Below are 21907 nucleotides of genomic sequence, written 5' to 3'. Positions count from 1 at the left end.
AGCTGAACTACAGGTATTTTAGTTCATTTTTGGGTATTTTTATCAGGCTTTAGATGTACAGTATCGAGTTTCATGATTCCCCTGCCAGTATATCTATCAAATACGTCCTCCTGTGCATAACCTGCTCATCTTTGGTTTCCTGGGCATTTCCTCGCGTCTTTTCGAACCACCTGGCTCGATATAGTACATACACAGCTACCTGAGTACAGGAGCTCAGGATTTTCTACCCCTTTGCCTGGCGTCGCAGATGTGATATGACCCGCCCTTGGAGGTTGGTCGTCCTGATACCCTAGGGAATCCGAACCTCGGATTTTGAACCGACGACTGATGGTGGTGTCTAAGCGCCAGGCCCCATCCAGAAAGACAGGCCATATACCACCCATGTGGCTGGGGTGGTCAATCCAAATGCTACGTTCTCATTTGTCAGAAGTTCATTCGAGCTGCACCCACGAAAATTGTGGCTGCAGAGCTCTTTGATCATTCGTCTGATATCCCCGAGCCATTTGTTAGGCCTGGCGTTGCAGCCAGCGATTCCATATTGCAAAACTGAGGTCGATCCTGGGACTTGAATACCCTGGTCGTCTGGCATGATCGTCGCCTCTGCTTTCGATTGGTTTCGCTTGGGTGCGACACAACTTTGCCACCCATGATCAACCAGGCATACCAGTGCAGACTACTCCGTGGATTTGTTCACTCGCCTTTCCTGGCAACCACAATTCACGCGTTTCATCGAGCGAAGAACACCACGTTGTCAATTCTATTTTGGACGATTGTGCGTACGATTGTGCCTATCATCCAGCGTCCGTTGGAAAAGTGGGGATTTTGCCACAGCCGCTGGTCCGCAAGGACTGTCGCTTCGATCACGGATACCTAGTCTATTCCTCGCAAGACTCGATTGAGAGATAATAGCTCACTACTCTGTGGATAATCAAAGGCACCGTTAGCCATCGGTCAGCAAGCCACCAATCAGAATCAGAAAGGCCCCTATGGGTCTGGTTTCCACGTTCCACATTGGCGAACTCTGTTGCTGAAGTAGTCTACTGTGTACGGAGTACAGATGACACAAATCAACACTGTAGAGTTTCTCGCGGTACTTGGCGGTGTTGATCACCCTTTTTGGCACCGGCTTAAGAGGAGAGGTGCCAGAATAACCGCGGAATTTTCGCATTTTCACGACCACAGCCCAATTTCCTGACCAATTGATTACCACGGCAGTTCATCGGTCCACATGTCCAGGACACGTAACGATCGTTTTTGGGAAATTTCTGTGTAACTTGTACGGACGTTCTGAGTAGAATCTTGTAGAATTGTTGATGGCGTACAAAGTAGATGGCTCTTCCTCTAGACCAAGGGGGCGGCAAGGCAGAAAAAGCGGTACGACCTGCGTATGGCAGAGCCCACATTTCACGTGAGTGTCATCAAGTTACTGTTGGAAAACCGCAGGGATAATCTACGTCAGCTATCTAGTCCACCATAGCCCACCATATGCCTCGGTCCTTGGTTTGCCTACCATGGTTGGTGGTTCTGATATGTGTGGGGATTTGCGGTGCTGTCTTCGACTCTCGATAGGGGCTGGATAAGCTCGTGTACGGAATGGGCACAGGAGCACTACATATCTAGCTAATCGTGGATCGACCCATGACGCAACCGAAGCAGAACCCCCTTTCCGATCAAGATGGTAGCCCTCGCGTCTGGCGGGGCTCGCAATAATTGTTGTTATTGTTTCTTTTTGACCCAAAGAAGCCCGCGCCCCATTCAACTGAAACCATCCGCCTCACGAACTACGGAATATCTCTGTTAGCACCCTATCATATCAGACGGATACTTTTTCCGGGAAGAAGAAAGTTATGGGACTATTGCAGCAAATTCGATGCCCCCAGAGACCACAACATCACTTGTGCTATATTTGCTGCTACAACCAGAGTAGACGACCCGAAATGGAATGCAGAAAGTGCACCCGTGGACATCGGTCTAAATTCGGCATTCCTCAGATGAAACGGATCCTGGAAGAGAGATTCCTGGGTTTCGAACTTTGCACGCGGATGATCCAAGTGAGATAGCAGCGAATTCAGTCTGATTTGGATGAAGAAGGAGGGGGGGGAATGAGGTCCAAATATACGGAGTCTACAGCTCTGGGTTCAAGGCCCCAGTGCTCGGATTGATCTTACCGCGATTGCTCAATCGCCCTTGCTTGAGGACACCTGTCTGCCTATCAGAGTCTGACACTCTACCTAGTCCTCGATGCTCCGCTTCAGAGCAATTACTGGGACTCTACTCATTGGTTCAGCCAAGCTGAATGCTCCATCGGCGCTTTTCAAGCATTCTCATTGACGGGTCAGCTCCCTTAGATCTGAGGCTAATGCTTTAAACCCCGTATCGCTCCTAGAGGGAAGAGGCTAGGGAGCGGCACTACTATCCACTCTTGACAACTGTCTCCAGATTCACTTTCACTTTCTCTCCAGCCTGAAAGACTAGGGATCTTCGACCCGAAAGACGCTTAGGCACGAGTGCTTGAACGGCCCTTCCACTTGCCAGTTGCCCTGTCCAACCCTTGTTCATTCTTTGAGTCTTTTTGCTTAGACAATCTCTCTACCCGATTCTTCACCATTGTTAGGCTCTAAGACTACGAAGTAAAGGTTATCCAACCTCCTGGAAGGGTCGGAAAGTCGGGAGGATCCACGGGAAAGGTGGGAACGGCCCGTGGATGAGGCAAAAGTGTCGAAGCTCACAATCCCATTTCAAAGCTTCATCTTTTTTTTAGTTTCTCTTTTACCCGCCTCACTCAGGCTTCTTCGGCTCCGACCCCTTTTCTTTTCATTTCCGCTGTGACACAATGTTGATGATCAGTTCCGGAAACTGATCAGTGTTGACGGTGCACTCCAATCTCGCATTTGGACCAGATTATTCTGCACTTCTGCCCACTTACCCACTTACCCACCCACCTGCATGCCTCTACTGACCCTTGGACTGGCCGAGTCAATCATTTTGGTGTCGATCTATTCCTGCTGGGGCTGTGAACCGCTGCCCCAGTTTGCCTGAAGCATTAAGCAGCGTCGAATCGCCGAACCTGGCTTAGCGCTCCAGGTGACTTACCTTTCTCAAATGCTCTTCCGATAGAGAGCATGTACATATGGCCGTTTGAGCACTTGAGGTTTGGTGCAACCCCCCTCGGAGAAGGAATATGTTTCAGAAGAAAACTCATTGTCCAGAGTCCAGTCGGGTCTTTCCTCCCTTAGCTCGCCTCTTCCGGTTCCTTGTTTTTTTCATATCTCTGTTCCTTGTCTCATCCGACCATGTCTCACCAAGGGCCTCCTAGGCCCTTTCGCCCTATCGCTCCAAGAACCTTGTCAGATTCGCTAACAGCGGGACCTACTGCTGAGGAAAGCAAGATACGGAGAGCATCAACAGCTTGCACGGAGTGCCAACGACGTCGGACCAAGGTACCTTTCCCTTTCGAAGCTCGTCCCCTCTTTCGCAAATATGCCGGTGTGAATGGAAGCGCGGCATCTTAAACCTGCCCTTCTTTATGTCCCCTTTTCTATGTACACTATTCTGACATGGTACTTTCTCTACTCGTCTTAAAGTGTAGTGCACACTCGACCGGCACCCCATGTTCCGAATGCGCCCTCCACGGCCGAGATTGCATCATTGACGAATATGCCGACAAACGTCGTAAGGTTGTGCGAGATCGCGTCCAGGAGGAGTTAGCATACTATCGCGAATTTGTGCAGCAGCTGCTGGCGGCCATTCGGCACGGCAAGCGTACAGACGTCGACGCCATTATCAATGTCATCCGGTCGGGAGCCTCGCTCGAGAAGATACACTCGATCGTCGCCCAATCACTGAGTCATACAAACGATGTCGATGGCCTTGAGATTACCGTCCCTGAGCTGAAAGTACCGGACGGCGTATCTGTGAGCTCGTCTGCCGATGTCAAAGAGCCGGATGGCGTATCTGCGGAAGCCTCTCCCGATGCTGGGCTGAGCGCGATCTTGAATAAAGATTCGTGATCTGGAAATCAGTTCTGTAGGCAGTTCACGACGATGGTCTCCCTTTCTGCAGATATCATCGATTTGTAGCATTGTTCCCACCACCGTGCCAATGCTTTGCAGAATTAGAGTTCTTTCTTGAGCTAAGCCTAGGCCGCATTCTTGTATAGCACAAGAAGAGGGTGACTACATGGCCGTTAGCCTTCGAAACATCACTTGACCTGCTTCTAGTCTCAAGCCGGAACAGGAATACCATATGGGCTAAGACTGCCAATAAAGTGGGTTCCTCAGCCTATCCTCATTCTTGTCTTTACCTTTCTTGCACTACCCCTTTCTGCCCCCAATCGATTCATGATCTATCATACTGCCTAGCCCGTTCAGTACATGTCTCCCACCAACATGATCATCCTCTTCCCACCCGCGTCGATTCCCCACCGACCGGGACCAGTGGGAATGTATCTGTCCTTTCACTGACGCCATCGGAACTGTGGAGTTGCAGCCGCGGGGGATGCATGTTGATCAAACATTCATTTGATCCGACCGCGCAAGTTGACGTCTACCGCCGCGAAGGGAGTTTCTGTTTATCTGTCGACAGCGCACAGGTGCAGGCTGGTTTGTCTCAATGCACGGAACGTGTTCGACCTGTTTTGCCATGTTGTCCACCTGCTCAAAACACCATTCTAGCACCAGATCGATGGCCGTCGACAATGGTTGGGCGTCGCCGACGACGCCACAGCTCCATTCATTACTTGGCAGTTTTGAGACTGCACGAAGTTCTATCAGGGGGCCACTCACTCACCCTGGAGAACGTTCATTCATGGTCTTTTCTTTTCATTCCTGGCGTACGGGGGATACGTTATGCATGAGTTAGTCTCAGACAATGGGGACGATCTCGGCTGTTTGACGCCATTCTGATGATCGATCTGTACGGAGCGGTCGTATTACTCGGTCCAGAACAGTTCAGGATCTTTTTCTCTGGTTCTCATCTATGTGGTCAAAAATTGTGGCATGACCAGTCCCGCTTCGCTCTCGGGGTTTCCACTGTGCTTTGACTCATGTCATTTACTTGATGCAATGATGTAGCTAATTAGCCAAACTCATAGACTGGAACTTTACTGTGGACTTCGATTTCCTGCCATCCATCTGTAACACTGTTTCTATTTTTTTTTTTTTTTTTTTCCTTCTGCATCTGTAGTTGCACAAGACTCGCAGCCGACTCAGGAGCACGTGACGGGAACGTTCACTAGGAGACCTGGTCTTGAGCAGCCTGCATTGAGATATTCAGCACGACTCCATAAACCCCGTATGAATACAACGCAACATCACCAGCTGACTTTCTTTTGAAGTGATGGCGACTGACATGGGGGTCTCGCCGCTGGCAGCTGTGGAGTACCTCCATCCTCCAAGTCTCCAACCCCGCACGATGACTGGAGCTTCTACCGTTTGGCCCGGCGCTCCTCCGAACTCGCCCGGAAATTTCTCCATGTCATCGTCATGTGTCCCGCTTTCGAACGTCTGTCTTTCTTCTGATGCCTGTGCGACGGCAGCGGAAAAAAGGAAAAGACGACAGTAGGACAGGAAATCTCCACCACTCCGTCTCGTGCCCCAAAAAACGACCTGCGCAGAGTCCCTTGTCTCGCCTTCCGAACCAATGAGGGCTTCTCTTATGAACGGGGCACATACACAGCTCTCGCCCGGAAATGGCAGTGTCGTCGGAATTAGCACAGACGGCCCATTCCTCGCTGGGCGGAAGCGAAAGGCATCTGACTCATCGTCACCAGCGGCCAAGGGCCCCGTGCAACGGCAGAAGATTACACGAGCATGCGACTATTGCAAGGAGAAGAAGTCCCGGTGCACGGGGACGCTGCCGTGTATGAGATGTGCCCGCCTTTCCCTCCGCTGCGAGTACAACGCCGCGTACTCGCGAGGCCTGCCGCCGGATCCTTTGCCTGCGCCGCCGTCGTCGTCGCTGGTGAGCTATGAGGCTGAGGATCACGCGCGGGGTGGTCCCCGTACTGTGCGGAGTTCTGTCTCTCGGCGATCGTCGAGAGAGTCGCCCAGGACTGGTGTAGGTTTGCGACGGCAGCTCGGTCGAGTCGGTTCGGAGGTGTCGCTGCGTAATTCGCCGGAGCCAGTTGTCACGGACTTTGAGGGTAATTATCTCGGGCCGGCGTCGGGTGTGTCGTTCTTGAACCGCGTCTGGAGTCGCCTTCATCAGGATGAGTCGTCGGCTATCCCTGGCGAACTGCAGGATGAATCTGTCTCCAGGAATACGTCCGTTTTCAAATTCGGGGATAAGCCCTATTCGAACTACCGGGAGGCTGGCTTTACGCTACCACCTTTCGAGAAGGCTCTGGAGCTGGTGGGCATTTACTTTGACTTTTCGATGGTGACGTACCGTTTCTTGCACAGAGGAAGTGTGGAGGAGTGGCTCAAGCAAGTTTATGCAGACAATATCTGTTTCGCGAACCCGCCTACCGGCATTATGGTAGCCCGGACTTCCATCATCCTTATGATCTTCGCTGTAGGTACTCTATATGAGGAGCAGAGGCCTGGTGATCCAGGGGAATTTCGCAATGAAAGGTGAGCATCTACCAAATTACGTTCCGCTTCTCATCTCCACACACTTACAGATTACAGCGAACGATGGTATGCGGCGTCTAGATGGGCATCTTCAATGGAATCTGGACCCCCTCGATTAGAGAGTGTCCAAGCACGACTAGGTCAATGTCTCTACTTGCTTTCATCATCGCGTGCCAATGAATGCTGGTATACCTTCGGCACGGCTCTCCAGCTGGTGACGGCTCTGGGATTGCATCGAAAATGGCCGGCGAAGATGTCAAAGCACAGCAACTCTTATCTGGAGCAACAACTCCGCAAACGGATTTTTTGGAGCGCCTATACGCTGGACAAATACCTCAGCGTCATGTTTGGGAGACCGCGGTTGCTGCATGACGAAGATACCGACCAAGAACTTCCGGGTGAGATCAATGACGAAGATATGTTGCAGGAAGATCCACGGCGCCGGACCGGTTCGCCAGACTCCATGATGATTGCGTCCGTACTTCATTACAGGTTCGTCGATCCGATTTCGTTCTTGTCATTCCTTCATGTCTCTGAAGCTAAGCCTTCGACTTGACAGGCTTGGCCGTATACTTGGTGAAATCTCTCGACAGCTTTACACAATCAACCCTCATACTCAAGATTCGCCTCTTGAGACCGCCGCTCGCCTCGCCTCGGATCTTGAGAAATGGAAAGAGACTGCACCACCTTTGTTCAACAGTGTCCGAGCGACGAGTCTGATACCGCCACTTTGCAGACAGAGTCAGGTTTTGCAGCTTGCATATTCACACGCCATGATCCATGCGACCCGGTCATTTTTGTTGAACGATTTCACGGATCTTAGTCGTCGACCATCGGTTCCGCATCCGATGGTCTCGAGCCACGTGCGCAAATGTATAGACGCTGCGGAAGACGTGATGAAATTAGTGGATAGCCTGGCCAAACAGGGGGTCTTGATCCAGTCATTCTGGTTTACGCACTATGTGTGCTTCTGCGCCATTATCGTGGTCTATATCCACACTATTCAACAACACCGACTCGCCTCGAATCCTGACACCGCTTCCCCTAGGAGTGTAGAAGACAGCGGCTATCTCCATTCTCTCTTCAGTCTTGCAGAGACTTGCCAACAACATCTGGCTGAGGCTACCCGCAAGAATTGCCCTAGCCGCCGCTACAGTATCATCCTGGAGGAGTTGAGAAGGGAAGTACATCGGCAGATGGGAACAGCTATCCAGCCTGAGAGTCCGGAAAACTCTCATGGAAGTCTCCGCAACAATTACGTACGAGGTAAAGAGACTCTCATGGTGGGTCAAGGGCATGCAGCCCCGGCGCATCTCGAGCAACCAACCTCCGTGTTTACCAACGCGACGGTCCATCAATCCGCACCTGGCGGTATCCAATCGCCAAATTTCCTAGAAGGGCCCGTTGGACCTTCTGATGACCTTGGTATTCTTGATAACCTTGAAGGCTCGATCTGGTGGGCTCAGCTCGATTCCTGGGTAAGTAGATGTCCACTCCAGCTGCTGCAGTTTCCAGTGCCAGTTCGAAATGCTTACTGGTCTTCATTCAGGCGTTCTCGAATCTTATGAATGATCCTTCTACGATGCCTTTCTGAGCTGCTTGTTCTGACATCATTCCTTTGTCTACTGTTTATGTAGAGCGACGATACATGGCATTGTTATTAACGAGATTATGGTATTGATGATGGATATTTGCGTGCTTCCTATTTCAGGGGAATTCTACTCAATGCATTTGACTCCTTGTCTGTAGATCAGGAAATGTCGAGGCGTTTGGTGGTCTACTGGCAAGGTGAGCTGGCAGTAAATACATATATGCCCTTTTAGTCCTCTGTCAGACAAACGACTCGGTTGATGCAAGCAAACGACGCACTAGCAAGACTTTTCCGGTCAATGATGCTCGGACTTTACTGTAGAGGTGGGAGGGCTCATCTCCGCTCGGATATAAATCCGAGCGATGGGCCAGCATTTCCGCGCTCCACGACAGGTAGACCTGGATGCAATACGTCGGATTTGAGGATCATCGGCAGATGCCCTAAGTGAAGGAATCAAGTCAAGATGGGTTTAAATATACTTTGTTCCCCTCTCTTACTCCAAGTTTGTTCGAAAGGCCAACTGCGCATTCTGTTGGACTCGTTCAGTATCTACCAACCATGCTATCCTCACCACTTGTTCCAACACCGCTTCCTGAAGGGCATACTTCAGAAAGCAAAGTCCATCTTGAAGTATCCAACAGAGAGCCCTTGACAGTCGATGAGCTCGTCCGGCACCGCGCATCTTTACCACCATCGCAGCAACCAGTGATATCATACCCGCGGACTGGCATCGAGTATGTCGATTACCCGCTACGACAACTCGATGTCTTCGCCTTTCGAGTCGCCAAAGCCATTGCTGCTGTAGAACCCCCGCGGGCAACCTCCGCAGAAAAACCAGCTGTCGTTGCGCTGCTGGGACCGTCGGATCTCAACTACCTGGTCATGCTCCTTGCCTTGACGAAGCTCGGCCATGCAGGGTTGCTTCTCTCAACAAGGATATCCGTCGAGGCGTATGTGTCTCTGCTGGAAAAGACGCACGCGAAGCATATCTTCATCCACAGCTCCTTCAGGGACACTGCTGCAGAGATCAAGCAGCGAATTCCCAGCTTACTGGTCGATGAGATTCCGACGCAGGAGCACTACGATTATCCGATTACGGAAGACGTTGATACGAATCTCATGCCGCAGCTGGATCCTGAGGCAGAGTCGAAGCATATCGCATGGATCATCCACTCGAGTGGCTCGACGGGGCTCCCCAAGCCGATTTTCCAGACCCAGAGCGCTGTCATCAAGAACTATGCGGGCAACATGAACATGACCGGGTTCATCACGCTGCCTTTGTACCATAATCACGGCCTCAGCTGTCTATTCCGCGCAGTGCACTCGTGCAAGTCGTTGCGTCTGTACAATGCAGAGTTGCCGCTCACGAAGCAGTATCTGCTGGATATTATGAAGTCGCACGAGTTTGAGATCTTCTATGGAGTCCCCTATGCCCTGAAGCTTCTCGCCGAATCTAGTGAAGGCATTGCTGTCCTGGCCAAGTTGAAAGCAGTCATGTTTGGGGGCTCTGCTTGTCCCGATTCGCTGGGAGATCGCCTTGTTGAGAATGGAGTCAACCTGATCAGTCACTATGGAACGTAGGTATTTTTTTTTTTTTTTTTTTTTTTTTTTTCTAGGCACAACTTGAAGCGACTCTGACAATTGGACAGAACGGAAACGGGCCAATTGATGACCTCTTTTCGACCGCGCGAAGACAAAGGATGGGACTGGGTGCGGCCCTCGGAGCAGGTCAAGAAGTATCTGGTGTTCGAGGAGCGTTCTTCGGGGATTTTCGAGCTGATCGTCCTCGACGGCTGGCCTTCAAAGGTCCTGTCCAACCGACCGGATGGCTCTTACGCTACAAAGGACCTCTTTCTCAAACATCCTACCATGGAAGCGTACAAGTACTACGCTCGACTGGACGACACGATTGTCCTCGTCAATGGCGAAAAGGTCAATCCGCTAGACATGGAGGGTCGAGTCAGACAGCACGATGCGGTCTCTGAAGCCGTTGTCTTTGGAGCAGGAAAGGCTTGTATCGGACTGGTGGTCATTCGTGCGCCTGGCACCGAGACCGTATCTGACGAGAAACTCATTGAAGACATCTGGCCCGCCGTTGCACGGGCTAACGAGACAATGCCAGCGTTTGGCCAGCTTTCAAAGAGCATGGTTCGAATACTCCCGGCCGACACGCAATATCCGCGGACGGACAAGGGAACGGTCATCAGGCAGGCTTTCTATCGGGCCTTTAGCAATTTGATTGAGGAGGCCTACGAGGCAGAGGATGCGTCGACAGGGACATTGACCCTTTCAGAAGCCGAGTTGAAGGACTTTCTCAGAGAACAGCTCCAGGGCCTATTACCACTAAAAAAGGGCCAGGCGTTGACTGACGATGCAGACTTCTTTACTCTCGGGATGGATTCCCTGCAGGCTACGCAGTTGCGATCTGTGCTTCTGAAGACGCTAGACACAAAAGGGCAGAAGCTCGGATTGAACGTTGCGTTTGAACATCCTACCATCAACGCGTTGGCTCGCTATCTGAACGGCCTCAGCTCTGGGGTCTCGGAAGGCTCCATGCCTGTCGAGGAGCAAATGAGTGCCCTCATCTCAAAGTACAGCCACTTCAAGCAGCATAGGCCTGTTCTGAATGGGTTGAAGGGAAGATATATTGTGAGTCTGTCATCTCTCGTCCATGCCTGTCACCATTAACACTTCCCAGGTAGTCACAGGCGCCACTGGCTCCCTTGGGAGCCATGTTGCCGCGAAGGTTTCCGCACTCGAAGACGTCGAAAAGGTGTACTGTCTTGTACGTGCCGGCTCAACTATCGAGGCCTACGACCGCCTGCTCAAATCGCTGCGAGCCCGAAATGTCTACGCCACCATGTCCGATACTGCCCGCAGCAAGCTCGTCGCTCTCCCCTCCGATCTCTCGCAACCCACTCTGGGCCTCGACTCATCAACATACCACCCCCTGACCTGGGAACTCACAGACATCATCCACTGCGCCTGGTCCGTCAACTTCAATATGCAGCTGAGCAGCTTCGAAAAAGACAGCATCGCCGGCCTCAAGCACCTCATCGACCTCTGCCTCAAAGCCCAGCGCCCCACCCCCGCAACCTTCAACTTCTGCTCCTCCGCCAGCACCGTCTTCAACACAGAAGGCACAGACATCCCCGAAGCCCTCCCCAAGAACCTCTCCTTCGCCCAGCACATGGGCTACGCACAGTCCAAGCTCGTCGGCGAACACATCTGCACCAACGCCGCGCAGCAGACCGGCCTGCGAGCGCGCGTCCTGCGCATCGGCCAGGTCATCGGCGACCAGACGCACGGCATCTGGAACCCCACAGAGGCCATCCCACTCATGCTGCAGTGCGCAAAGACCATCGGCGCCCTCCCGGCCCTCGACGAGTCCCCGCTGTGGCTCCCCGTCGACATAGTCGCGGGTTCCGTCATCGATATCTCACTCTCCTCCGAGCCCGATCAAGTCTTCAACATCGTCAGCCCGCATCCTTTCCACTGGACCAGAGATCTGTTGCCGTATCTGCGCGCCGCGGGCCTCGAGTTCGAGGAGCTCGAGAAGCGTGCTTGGGTGTCGCGTCTGAGGCAGTCGAACCCTGATCCCGCGGTTAACCCGCCCATCAAGCTTGTGGAGTTCTTCGCGAGCAAGTATGACACGGACCGGTCGCGGCGGGTGCAGAATTGGCACACGGAGAAGGCGAGGGAGGTCTCGCGCACGTTGGCGGAGTCGAGGCCGTTGAATCAGGAGCTTGTGAGCAAGATTGTGGAGCATTTCTGCAGGGAATGTTGGTGAGGTGTGCTTCTGTTTTGTATAGATCTAGATTCAAATCATCTCCGCATGTATCTTCACTGGAATCGACCGGTCATCTTATTAAATTGCAGCATAAATCAACCAAATTAGAGACTTGCTCGGTATCTATGTGATCATCGTATGGATCGTAACTTATCTGATATATACATCATACGGAAATATATGCACGTACGAGGTGCGCTAAGGGAACTCAACAGGCGGTAACCCTCTCTCCTCAACACCTTCGCTAACCCCCTTCTGCAGAGAGCGAACGGCCTCCTCCCAGGTGATTGTACCCTGAGAAGTACTGCCCGTCTGCCGCTCACCTGCTCGGGAAGCCTTCGCGTCCTCCACAAGCCACATCAACCAGGTAACTACCGACACGGCTTTGTCAATATCCTTTTCGTCGACGACGACACTTTTCAGGTACCGAGCGAGCGCCTCAACGTCTTCGTTGAACGGGCCTTCGTCCACGAAGGCCGCATGCCAGGCGCCGACCTCGTCTCGGAGATCGGATAGGGCTGTCAGTTTCTTGGAGGTGAACGTCGGGCGTTCCGGGAGCGGGGGAAGACGGAGGCGCTTCTCCTGTGCTGCGGGCGCAGAGGTGGATGGCCCGACCTTTCGAGGAGCGGGCGCTTGCATGCCTGAGCGTTGGAGCTTACGCGCTCGTTTCTGCTCTTCGAGGACTTCGCGGCGGATGTCTTCTGGTAGGGCTGCGAGGAAGTCGGCGGAAATTTCGGGGTCGGGGTCGGGGGAGGGCTGCCGCGACGATGCTTGCTCATCCGCACTGACCGAGGGTGGCGTGGGTCTTGCGACAACAAAGTTGGACTGCGTGAGGGTCATGTTGCCCGTGCCTTTGCTGTTGGGTCGACCTCGTCTTTTTTTTGTGGGGGTCGACGGCTTTTTGCTCCAGAGGTTGCCGGATGACGCTGGACGCGAGCTGGGAGCAGACGGCACGGCTGGTTGAGGTTCTGGAGTGCTTGGGGTTTGTCCGTAGTATCCTAAAATCTCAGCACGAACATCTTCCGGCAAAGCGGCCAGGGTGTCCGGGTCCAGCTGCGACTGAGGAGGAAGTGCCGTGGCTGTGGACTGTTGTGTCCTACGTGGGGGTGGGCAAGGCGACGTCGAGCGAGATGCCTGTCGACCTTTGCTTTGCGACATCAGCTTTGACCGGATGTCGCTAGGAAGTTCAGCAATGACTTTAGGGTCAGCCTGCGACGGCATGATGAATTGAGTTCCGGAGATGTTCAAACGTTTGTGCGAATCGTCATTCAGAGACGGGCCATGGCTAACGGCTGCGGCGTCCGCTTTGCGCGGGCTGTCCAAGTCATCAGGATCTCGGACAAGTTCATGACTTTTTCTCACAGGGGACGCCTTAAATTTGAGCTGCTGCTGGCTACTTTCTGGCTTGTCGGTAACCCCTAACTTGAGGGGCTCAAGCTTCGTCATCTGGACCCCCAAGCCTCTTAGATCACCCGGCGTTATTCCAAAGCTGCGAAGCATCGAGATTGCCTCTTTAGCAAGGGCCTCGGGGGCGTTAGTCGCTATGCCCAGTACGACACTCTTGTTGAAAACATCGCATTTCCCATGCCCAAGGTGCTTGACCGGCTCCAATGGCGCATCTGCAGATCTTCGCATCACCTTCAACGTCAGTTGTTTTCCTTTGACGAGGTTATCCACAAGTCTGCGGTGTAACTCCTCGCACAAAGATTTCACAAAGTCCTCGGCCTGGGTCTGATTCACGAAGCGAATCCCCCAGTTGACTTCAGCAGAGACTGACTTCCTGAGAACTTCATTACCGACTTCCGTTCGGTCGACACCGCGAGCATATTCCCAGATTTTGAGCCCGGTCTTGGGTCCAAGATGGTTAATCAGTTTCTCACGAGAGAGGTCCCTGACATCCTTCACGAATTTAACTCCAAGCTCCTCCAGCTTTGTCCCAAGACTATATCCGACACCGGGCAGATCCTGCATCGTGAGATCACCAATGAAGTCCAATACACTGTCCGGCTTTAGTTGGAATTGGCCAGCAGGCTTTGCCTTTCGCAGTGCAACTTTAGCCAGCAGAACATTTCCGCCGATGCCAACAGACACATCACAGCCAGTCGCCGCTTTCACGGAGTCTCGCAGATTCTGGGCGATCTCGTCGGCTTTGGCCTGTTCGCGGTAGATAGACCCTTCTGTTATCCCTCGCCCGTCTGACCCTCCGGCCTCGAGACATTGCGTTGTGATATCAACAAGGGCTTCGTCAATGCTCACGCTCTGGACAACTCCATCAAGCGCGAGGACAGCACTATAGAATTTTTTGCTCGCTTCTTCATAAGCTGGAAAATCGTACGGTAAGACCTTCAGCTCCGGACAGGCTTGTAGAGCACCCTTCATCCACATCCCGTTCTTGATGCCCCGGGCGCGCGCAGGATAGTTGCAGCTGGCAATTTCGGAGCCCGAGCCAGTACCGTGTGCAATGGCTACCGGTTGGCCTTTGAGCTCTGGGTGTTTCAGTGTCGACACCGCCGCGAAAAAGGAATCAAAGTCCACATGTAAGATATAGCGTCTTGCTCCTGGAACGGGCTTTTTGCGGCCAGATTGAGACTGAGACTTCTCCTTTGCAGCAGCCTGTAGCTGAGCCTTTAGCTCTGCTTTCCACGTTGATAGGTGATGCAAGCGAGATTCCCGGTAGAACTGCTGAAGAAATTCCGGGTTCACAACACTTGAATTGCGCATCCTGGGATCCGCCAAGAGCTGCGCATTATACTCCTCGGGAGTTATTTCCGTTTTGGCAGGCACGGATTCTCGAGTGAGCGGTGAATCTGGGTTGATTACGCCGGCTGGAGATTCTGTTGACATTCTACGACCTACTTCAGCTGCTGCGATATCTTCAGCATCTGAATGTTTGGGTGAGTCGCTTCGTTCAGACTTTGATAGGTCAGGGATGATCCCAGCCGGCTCAGAAGATGCAAAGCTAGGGAAATCGCCATAGTCCGATTGTGTGGCCGTTTTCGTAGTTTCGTCGGCCGCAGAAGTCTGTTCAGTTTGTTCAGTCTGTTGAGGAACCCCAGGAGGTTCTGCATCAAAAGGAACCTCTTTGGCGAGCGTTTCTAAGCCTTTCAGGCGAGATGTGTACCAGCTGGAATCTGACTGATCTCTGTAACCGGTCTGCTGTGTATTCGCCTGGCTGAGAAGTCGGCCGTTATCGAAATTGAGAACCTTCTGTGCATGACCCTCATCCACTACTCTGAACGCGTCCCACGGGAGCAAGCGTCCAGCCTTGATGCTTTCGACCACCCATGACGGCTTGACGATACGATATCTCTTGAACTCTTCGCGCTTCTTGGGGGTGAGAGAACTGGCAATGATATGGGTCGCGACGGTCTTGCCGTCCAAATATTGAAGAAAACCACCACCATGGCTTACTATGAGACGATGGAGGTCCTGTAGAGATGGCTGAGTGTAGCCATTGACGTGTGCGACAACGCCGCGGAATATGGGCGGTCGGTCCGGAGAGGAGGAGCGTATTTCAGCGTCCAGATTCTGCAACTTGATCTTCTTACGGCGCATATAGTCGCCGAAGCCACCGAAGTTCGACGCATCATATTCCTCGCCTTCTTCATCGTCAAACTGATCTAGATATCGAAAGTTAGTATAGAGCGCTATGCTTCGGAACGGCAGTACGCACGGTTTTCGATGCGCTTGCGCACAGCACTGGAGTTCGCATCAAGAATAGAGCCCATGATGGGCTAGGAGGAGGAGCATCATCAGATACCACTTCCTCAGAGATATCGCTAGAGTAACAAGAAGATCAATGTCTACTCGTGTTGGGTGGCGGAGGACGCGAATGGCTGACACGACGTCATGTGACAAGAGAGGAGAAGCTATAAGGCGGCGAATGACGGCAAAAATAAAGCAGCCTGAGGCGGTGAAACGACCTGATTGGCTGATGCGTTGTTTCCATGGAAAAGAAGAAAAAAAAGTAAAAAAAAAAAAAATGGAGACCTCAGGCTCCACCGCTGGTCCATTGCAGAAAAAAGTCGGTCCCAAAGCTTGGAGACTCTCTATATCATCTCAAAAACTTTCCTTTTTCTTCTTATTCCAGTATCTTAATCTACTTTCGTGGATTCCCTTTCTTTCATACCTATTAATTGATCTCATCGTCATTTTCTGCTTTGCATTTGCCCTTTCTTTCGCTATCTGCTTTCAATCAAAATGTCCGCTATCCAGCCTGTCGCTGTCTACGCCCTCAGGGTTCCTGCAGGAGGACTTCTGATTCCTGCGGTTCCCGATGCCGCTGCTATGGTACGTATTCTATCGAACGGTATCGATTCATGGGATGCAAGATGTTCTAATTGCCGATGACAGTTCCGCGTGAGCATGGCTGCCATTGATCCCGATGAGACTCCCGAGTTCGAGGATGGACAGACTCGCCCCAGAGCTACTCTCAAGCTTGTTCGCCCTCCCCCAGACATGGACTTTGATGAATCGGACGATGACTACGAGGACGACTCGGAGGAGGATTCTGATGATGAGGAAGTTAACGGCGGCCCCAGCGACAAGGAGAAGGCCCGCAAACTCAAGGAGGCTGCCGCTCTCAAGGAGCTCGAGGATGATGACGAGGACGAGGATGACGAGGACGACGATGAAGACTTCGATCTGAAGGCTGCCATCTCCAAGCTCGTCAAGGGCAAGGCCCCTGCTACGGATGACGACGAGGATGACGAGTCGGATGAAGGAGTGGAGCTTGACGAGATGGTCGTCTGTACCTTGGATCCTGAGAGAGTATGTTAATAACTGGTTTTCAGTTCAATTATTGCATATGCTAACTTCACGCAACAGCACTGCCAGCAAGCTTTGGACATCACTGTTGCTGAGGGCGAGCGCGTCTTCTTCAAGGTCACTGGAACACACACCGTCTACCTGACCGGAAACTACGTCATTCCTGCTGAGGAGGGCCCCTCGGAGTATGATGAGGATGAGGACGATGAGGAAGACGAGGACGACTACGACCTTTCCCCCGATGAAGATGACCTGATCGACATGGGTGACCTTTTGGACGACTCGGAGGAGGAGGATGAACTCGATGACTTGGCTCACCCCAGAGTAACCGAGGTTGAGAGTGATGACGAAGAGGCCCCCAAGCTGGTTGAGTCCAAGGGCAAGAACAAGCGCACCGCTGACTCCGACGAGGAGATGGCGCTTGACGACATGATGGCCAAGGACGGCAAGGCCAAGGCTGCTGCTAACGGCGAGCCTGCCTTGAGCAAGAAGCAGCAGAAGAAGCTCAAGAAGAACAATGGAGAGGCCGCCGCTGTTGAGCAGAAGAAGGAGGGCAAGGACGCTAAGGAGGGCAAGGAGGGCAAGGAAGCCAAGAAGGTTCAGTTCGCGAAGAACCTTGAGCAGGGTCCTACTCCTTCCGCTCAGAAGCCAGGGGAGACGACCACCGGCACTCTTGGTGTCAAGGAGGTCAAGGGCGTCAAGATCGATGACAAGAAGCTCGGAAAGGGTCCCGCTGCCAAGGCCGGTAACACTGTTGCCATGAGATATATCGGCAAGCTTGAGGACGGCAAGGTCTTTGATGGTATGTTCTCCTTATGCAAATAGACAATATTGTATAGAGCGCTGACGGATTTCCTTCTTAATAGCCAACAAGAAGGGCAAGCCTTTCACATTCAAGCTTGGCAAGGGTGAGGTCATCAAGGGCTGGGACATTGGTATTGCTGGCATGGCTGTCGGTGGTGAGCGTCGTATCACGATTCCTTCTCACCTGGCCTATGGCAAGAAGGCTCTTCCCGGCATTCCTGCCAACTCGAAGTTGATCTTCGACGTTAAGCTCCTTGAGATCAAATAAGCTGGCGACAGAGCCTGCTTGTGTCTTGAGACGTTCTATTGTTCATGTTCGGTGTCACCATCTGTCCACATTGGCATCTCACTGTTTCATATATTGTCCTTTGTTTCATTGTCCAAAAAGGTGTTCAGGGGTTTTGTTTCAATTCTGAATTCCTGTGATATCCGACTTGTTTTTTACTGCACAGCTACGCCATGCATCTAGCAGGGATGAGGATATTGCGTGGAGTCCAAATCTCTTACTCGTCTATACAAGGGTGCCTCGACTTGTTGTATAACTCAATGATAGATTTGGATCTTATGTCTTTGGCCCTTCTACTAACCCTCTGTAGTTACTTAACGTCAGATTCTTGGCCAAAGGCGCTGCTTCCCTTGGGTCTTTGCGTCTCACTTTCGTAGTCTTGCCTACCACGGTTGTCCTTTCCTCTTATTGTACTTCAACAAGCCAGCCCTCTCCTATCCGTCCTCTTCTCAACTTCAACTTCTCAACGCCAGAGCATCCCCCGTTTGATAGTTTGCATGGTTTATCGGATCTTTATCCATTCCTTCAATCATTGCACCGGCTGTACTATCGTTATTCGTTCGACGCTGGTATTGTCCATAGCACCGTATACATGTCTTTCGCTCTCAACTAAAGCCTCAAGAGGTCGGCTGTGGAGAAGATGGCACACCAGGCTAGTTCAGAGGATGCTGGTGGCTGTCAAGCGGTAAACGACACTGTTGAGTACGGTGTCAGTTCTTGTCTGACTTCCCATGATCAGAAAGTCTCGGAAGAGATACCCCCTTCTTCAGCAGCTGAACAAATCAGTCGAGGTAGCATCAGCGCGCGTCTCAAGCGTAACAGTTCCAAGCTCCTATCGTTACTAGGTTTTCGCAGCTCATCCAACGGTACGTTGCCCCGGCATAAACGATTAGAGACTTGCTAATAGAGAAATCAGCTGGAAAAGCTCAGCCCAGGGAAGGGGAGACCTTCATCCATCAAACTAATCCCGCTGAATCCTCTCAATCCTCTGGCTCATACGCAACTAAAGACGTTTACAGTTGCCGCAGCACACAATCTAGGGAGTGTCCTTGCGTTCGTACTGCCCAAATTTCAGCCCAGAGCAGCTCCAGCACTTTGCTCGACTTATCCAAAGACCGGATCCATACGTGCGAGAAGGTTGCAGAAGGCACAGACTTTCAGCCGCGTCTTCTGAAAACCGATGTTGTCAATTCGACCCGTCTTCCCACCTTTGATGCTCGTCGCACCAACTCAACTTCGGCCGTCTTGACTGATATCGTCGCATACAAACTCTCAACTGCTTTTGGATATCCGACTGTCATTCGCCGCTCACATCTGCGATCGCGACCAAATATTTCAGCGGTTCACTTCGTGACTCCGCAGCAGCCTCGCAGCAAGCAAGGTGATGGCGCCGACGATGCCCAGCATAGCGACGATCCGTCAACTTCTCCCTGTGACAGCGGCTCGCCCATGAGCACAAACTCTACTCCGCCAACCTCGGAAGAACCGTCTTCCTTTGCAGATGGTTGGAAACTATCGTCGCAGAACGTGGGTCAGAAACATCAGCGCCTATCCCTTCCAGACCAGGGACCTCCCAGAATCCTGACCCCGATTCAGGAGTCGCCGAATGTTACACCATCTATTTACACTGTGGAGGCGGCTGCAAACGCAAAAATATTCTTCGAAATATATTTCAATACCGTCTTTCACAGCGGGGATCCGCGCTTGGAACGCCGAATCGAGCTCGAAAGATGCATCCACAAATCCCTACTCGCCCCAGAGGAGAAAGCTAGAGCAAGGAAAAATTGGCTTGACCAAGAAAGAGAACATCTGCGTCAATACCGTATACTCAAGTCTCGCCCTCACCGCACCCGCTGCACTGAGACAGTTGCCCTAGCTGGCTACGAAGTGGTCAAAGTTCTTGGTCGAGGAAGCTTTGGCGTGGTCCGTCTGGTAAAGAAGAAAAGACTCAAAGATAGTTCGGGCTTTTGCATCAGCGAAGGTTCATCCTCTTCCTTCAGAAAGGATCGCTTTAATTCCCTGAGGTCAGCTCTTAGTGGAGCCGAGCGTGATCATCGACGTCCCATGACCCGTGCAACGAAAGATGTCTTTGCCATGAAAGTAATACGGAAATCAGTGATGATACGCAACTGTCAAGAGGGTCATTTGCGGGCAGAGAGAGACTTTCTCGTTGCTTCAGCGAAGTCTCGCTGGGTAGTTCCCTTGATCGCAAGCTTCCAGGACCACAATTACCTCTACTTGATAATGGACTACATGGTGGGCGGGGATTTTCTTGGTCTCTTGATGCGAAGAAACATTCTGCCAGAGCACTTCACGAGGTGGTATGCTGCCGAAATGATACTCTGTATCGAGGAGGCTCATAAACTTCGATGGATTCACCGGGATGTCAAGCCAGACAATTTCTTGATCTCAGCCTCCGGTCATATGAAGATCTCTGACTTTGGTCTAGCTTTTGACGGTCACTGGGCGCACGATCAAGCCTATTACAACGGCCACCGGTACTCCTTGCTTGAAAAGCTGGGAATTCAGATTGACGGCGACAGAGAAGACAGGGAGGAAAAGAAGTCACCAGATGCATCAAAGAATCAAAATGATTTCAAGCCCGACCGGAATCCACCGTCAATCAATGTATTAGACTGGCGTGACAATAACCAGAAGCGCAGATTTGCCCGTAGCATCGTTGGCACCAGCCAGTACATGGCTCCTGAAATCATCCGAGGAGAATCATACGACGGGCGATGCGACTGGTGGAGTGTAGGCATCATAATATACGAGGTAGTACATTCCAAGATGGGATCAAGACAGTTTTTAATGCACGCTGAGCAGTGCCTCTATGGATTCACCCCGTTTGCCTCCATGGACCGGCAGGAGACCAAGTGGAAGATCCATGTAAGTTACTCGGACTCATCAGATAGCTAAAGGGAGTGTCCATGGGCTGACAGTTTCCCAAGCACCATGTGCAAACATTGTTTTTTCCTGCTGAGAGACCTGCCGATCTGATGGTATCCACGGAGGCAATTGACCTCATCAATCGGCTACTCCAGGATAAGGAGTACCGCCTATCCTCGAGTAAGTACAAGGTCAATGAATCATTGATCTTGCCACTCAACCTGAGACGTTCCGTTCCGTTTGATGACAGCAGCAACCGGAACTACCAAGGCTTCTACGTGTACGCGGACGATGCCGGGGACATCAAGGCACATCCGTTCTTCCATGGCATCAATTGGCGTACACATCATCTGACCGAACCGCCGTTCACTCCTAAAGTAGATGGCTGGGAAGATACTCGTTATTTCGATGATAACGAAGACTCCATGGGCAACGATGATGTTTCTCTTACCTCGGAGGAAAATCAAGGGCAGGATGAGGTCGAAGCAGGTCACGCTCACGAACCAGGTCTCGAAAAAGCGCAATCGCAACAAATAGGCAGCCCGACGGGTAATAAGGACAGTCCCGAGCCTGCAAAGAAGAACAAGCACCGTAAAAAGGACAAACACAAGCGGAGAAGACCACGAGACAAGTTACTGCGTGACCCAAGAGTTGGTAAAACAGTTCTCGACATTCGCAAGCGAGGCGCATTTCTAGGGTACACATACCGGCGGCCAAATGCAGTCGCACTGGCACTGGTTCCTGAACGAGGGCGATCGATGTTTAGACGGGGACACTTGTCGGAATTGTATGAATATTGATGTGTTCACAGCCCTTGGGTGGCAAGGCATCAGTTTATTCGATTCTCGCAAAGCAGTTTTCAGCTGAAGTCGAGCCATGTGAAGTCTAGCCAAGGGCTGCTGTATCCTTACCTACATTTATATATAGTGGCAAACTGAGCGCCAGAAATCGTATGGACTTGCGTCTGTGTTTTCATATTCTACTGAGTGACTATCAAATTGCCGCAGACCTTTTCATAGGACAGAACGCGACGTCGTGGTCATTTGAGGAATACCGGATCAGAGGACACACGACCGCGAGGTAGATGTAGAACGTTGAACCATGCTACCATAAGGGATCATACACCCAGCCACCCAACAATGCTCCAAACTCAAGGTATCTAGAGAATGTTTTATGCCCTGACAAAAGTGGAGGATCATCATCATGCA

General features: G+C 51.9%; 6 protein-coding genes across 6 annotated transcripts; 5 read left to right on the top strand and 1 right to left on the bottom strand.

Annotated features, from left to right (window-relative positions):
- Positions 1-3480: 3480 nt before the first annotated feature.
- Positions 3481-4010, top strand: Aud_004649 (uncharacterized protein; the record flags this gene model as incomplete). Its single annotated transcript, XM_043289586.1, has 2 exons — positions 3481-3486; positions 3585-4010. 2 exons carry the CDS (start codon positions 3481-3483, stop codon positions 4008-4010), a joined length of 432 nt encoding a protein of 143 aa, XP_043145521.1.
- A 1630-nt stretch (positions 4011-5640) lies between these two features.
- Positions 5641-8166, top strand: Aud_004648 (uncharacterized protein; the record flags this gene model as incomplete). The annotated part of the gene is made up of 4 exons (XM_043289585.1): positions 5641-6572; positions 6630-7064; positions 7132-8050; positions 8122-8166. The coding sequence occupies 4 exons, from the start codon at positions 5641-5643 to the stop codon at positions 8164-8166; spliced, it is 2331 nt and encodes a 776-aa protein (XP_043145520.1).
- A 555-nt stretch (positions 8167-8721) lies between these two features.
- On the top strand, positions 8722-11953 carry Aud_004647 (putative NRPS-like enzyme; the record flags this gene model as incomplete). Its single annotated transcript, XM_043289584.1, has 3 exons — positions 8722-9740; positions 9813-10812; positions 10862-11953. 3 exons carry the CDS (start codon positions 8722-8724, stop codon positions 11951-11953), a joined length of 3111 nt encoding a protein of 1036 aa, XP_043145519.1.
- A 198-nt stretch (positions 11954-12151) lies between these two features.
- Aud_004646 (putative DNA damage repair protein Mus42) lies at positions 12152-15681 on the bottom strand (the record flags this gene model as incomplete). Its single annotated transcript, XM_043289583.1, has 2 exons — positions 12152-15573; positions 15627-15681. 2 exons carry the CDS (start codon positions 15679-15681, stop codon positions 12152-12154), a joined length of 3477 nt encoding a protein of 1158 aa, XP_043145518.1.
- A 472-nt stretch (positions 15682-16153) lies between these two features.
- Positions 16154-17792, top strand: Aud_004645 (FKBP-type peptidyl-prolyl cis-trans isomerase; the record flags this gene model as incomplete). Its single annotated transcript, XM_043289582.1, has 4 exons — positions 16154-16243; positions 16307-16723; positions 16781-17522; positions 17587-17792. 4 exons carry the CDS (start codon positions 16154-16156, stop codon positions 17790-17792), a joined length of 1455 nt encoding a protein of 484 aa, XP_043145517.1.
- A 658-nt stretch (positions 17793-18450) lies between these two features.
- On the top strand, positions 18451-21499 carry Aud_004644 (serine/threonine-protein kinase; the record flags this gene model as incomplete). The annotated part of the gene is made up of 4 exons (XM_043289581.1): positions 18451-18676; positions 18727-20585; positions 20637-20699; positions 20762-21499. 4 exons carry the CDS (start codon positions 18451-18453, stop codon positions 21497-21499), a joined length of 2886 nt encoding a protein of 961 aa, XP_043145516.1.
- Positions 21500-21907: the final 408 nt, after the last annotated feature.

This window comes from Aspergillus udagawae (genome assembly GCF_001078395.1).
Source record: "Aspergillus udagawae IFM 46973 DNA, scaffold_3, whole genome shotgun sequence".
In the NCBI taxonomy this organism is placed as follows: domain Eukaryota; kingdom Fungi; phylum Ascomycota; class Eurotiomycetes; order Eurotiales; family Aspergillaceae; genus Aspergillus; species Aspergillus udagawae.
This window is presented reverse-complemented; position numbering and strand designations above follow the sequence as displayed.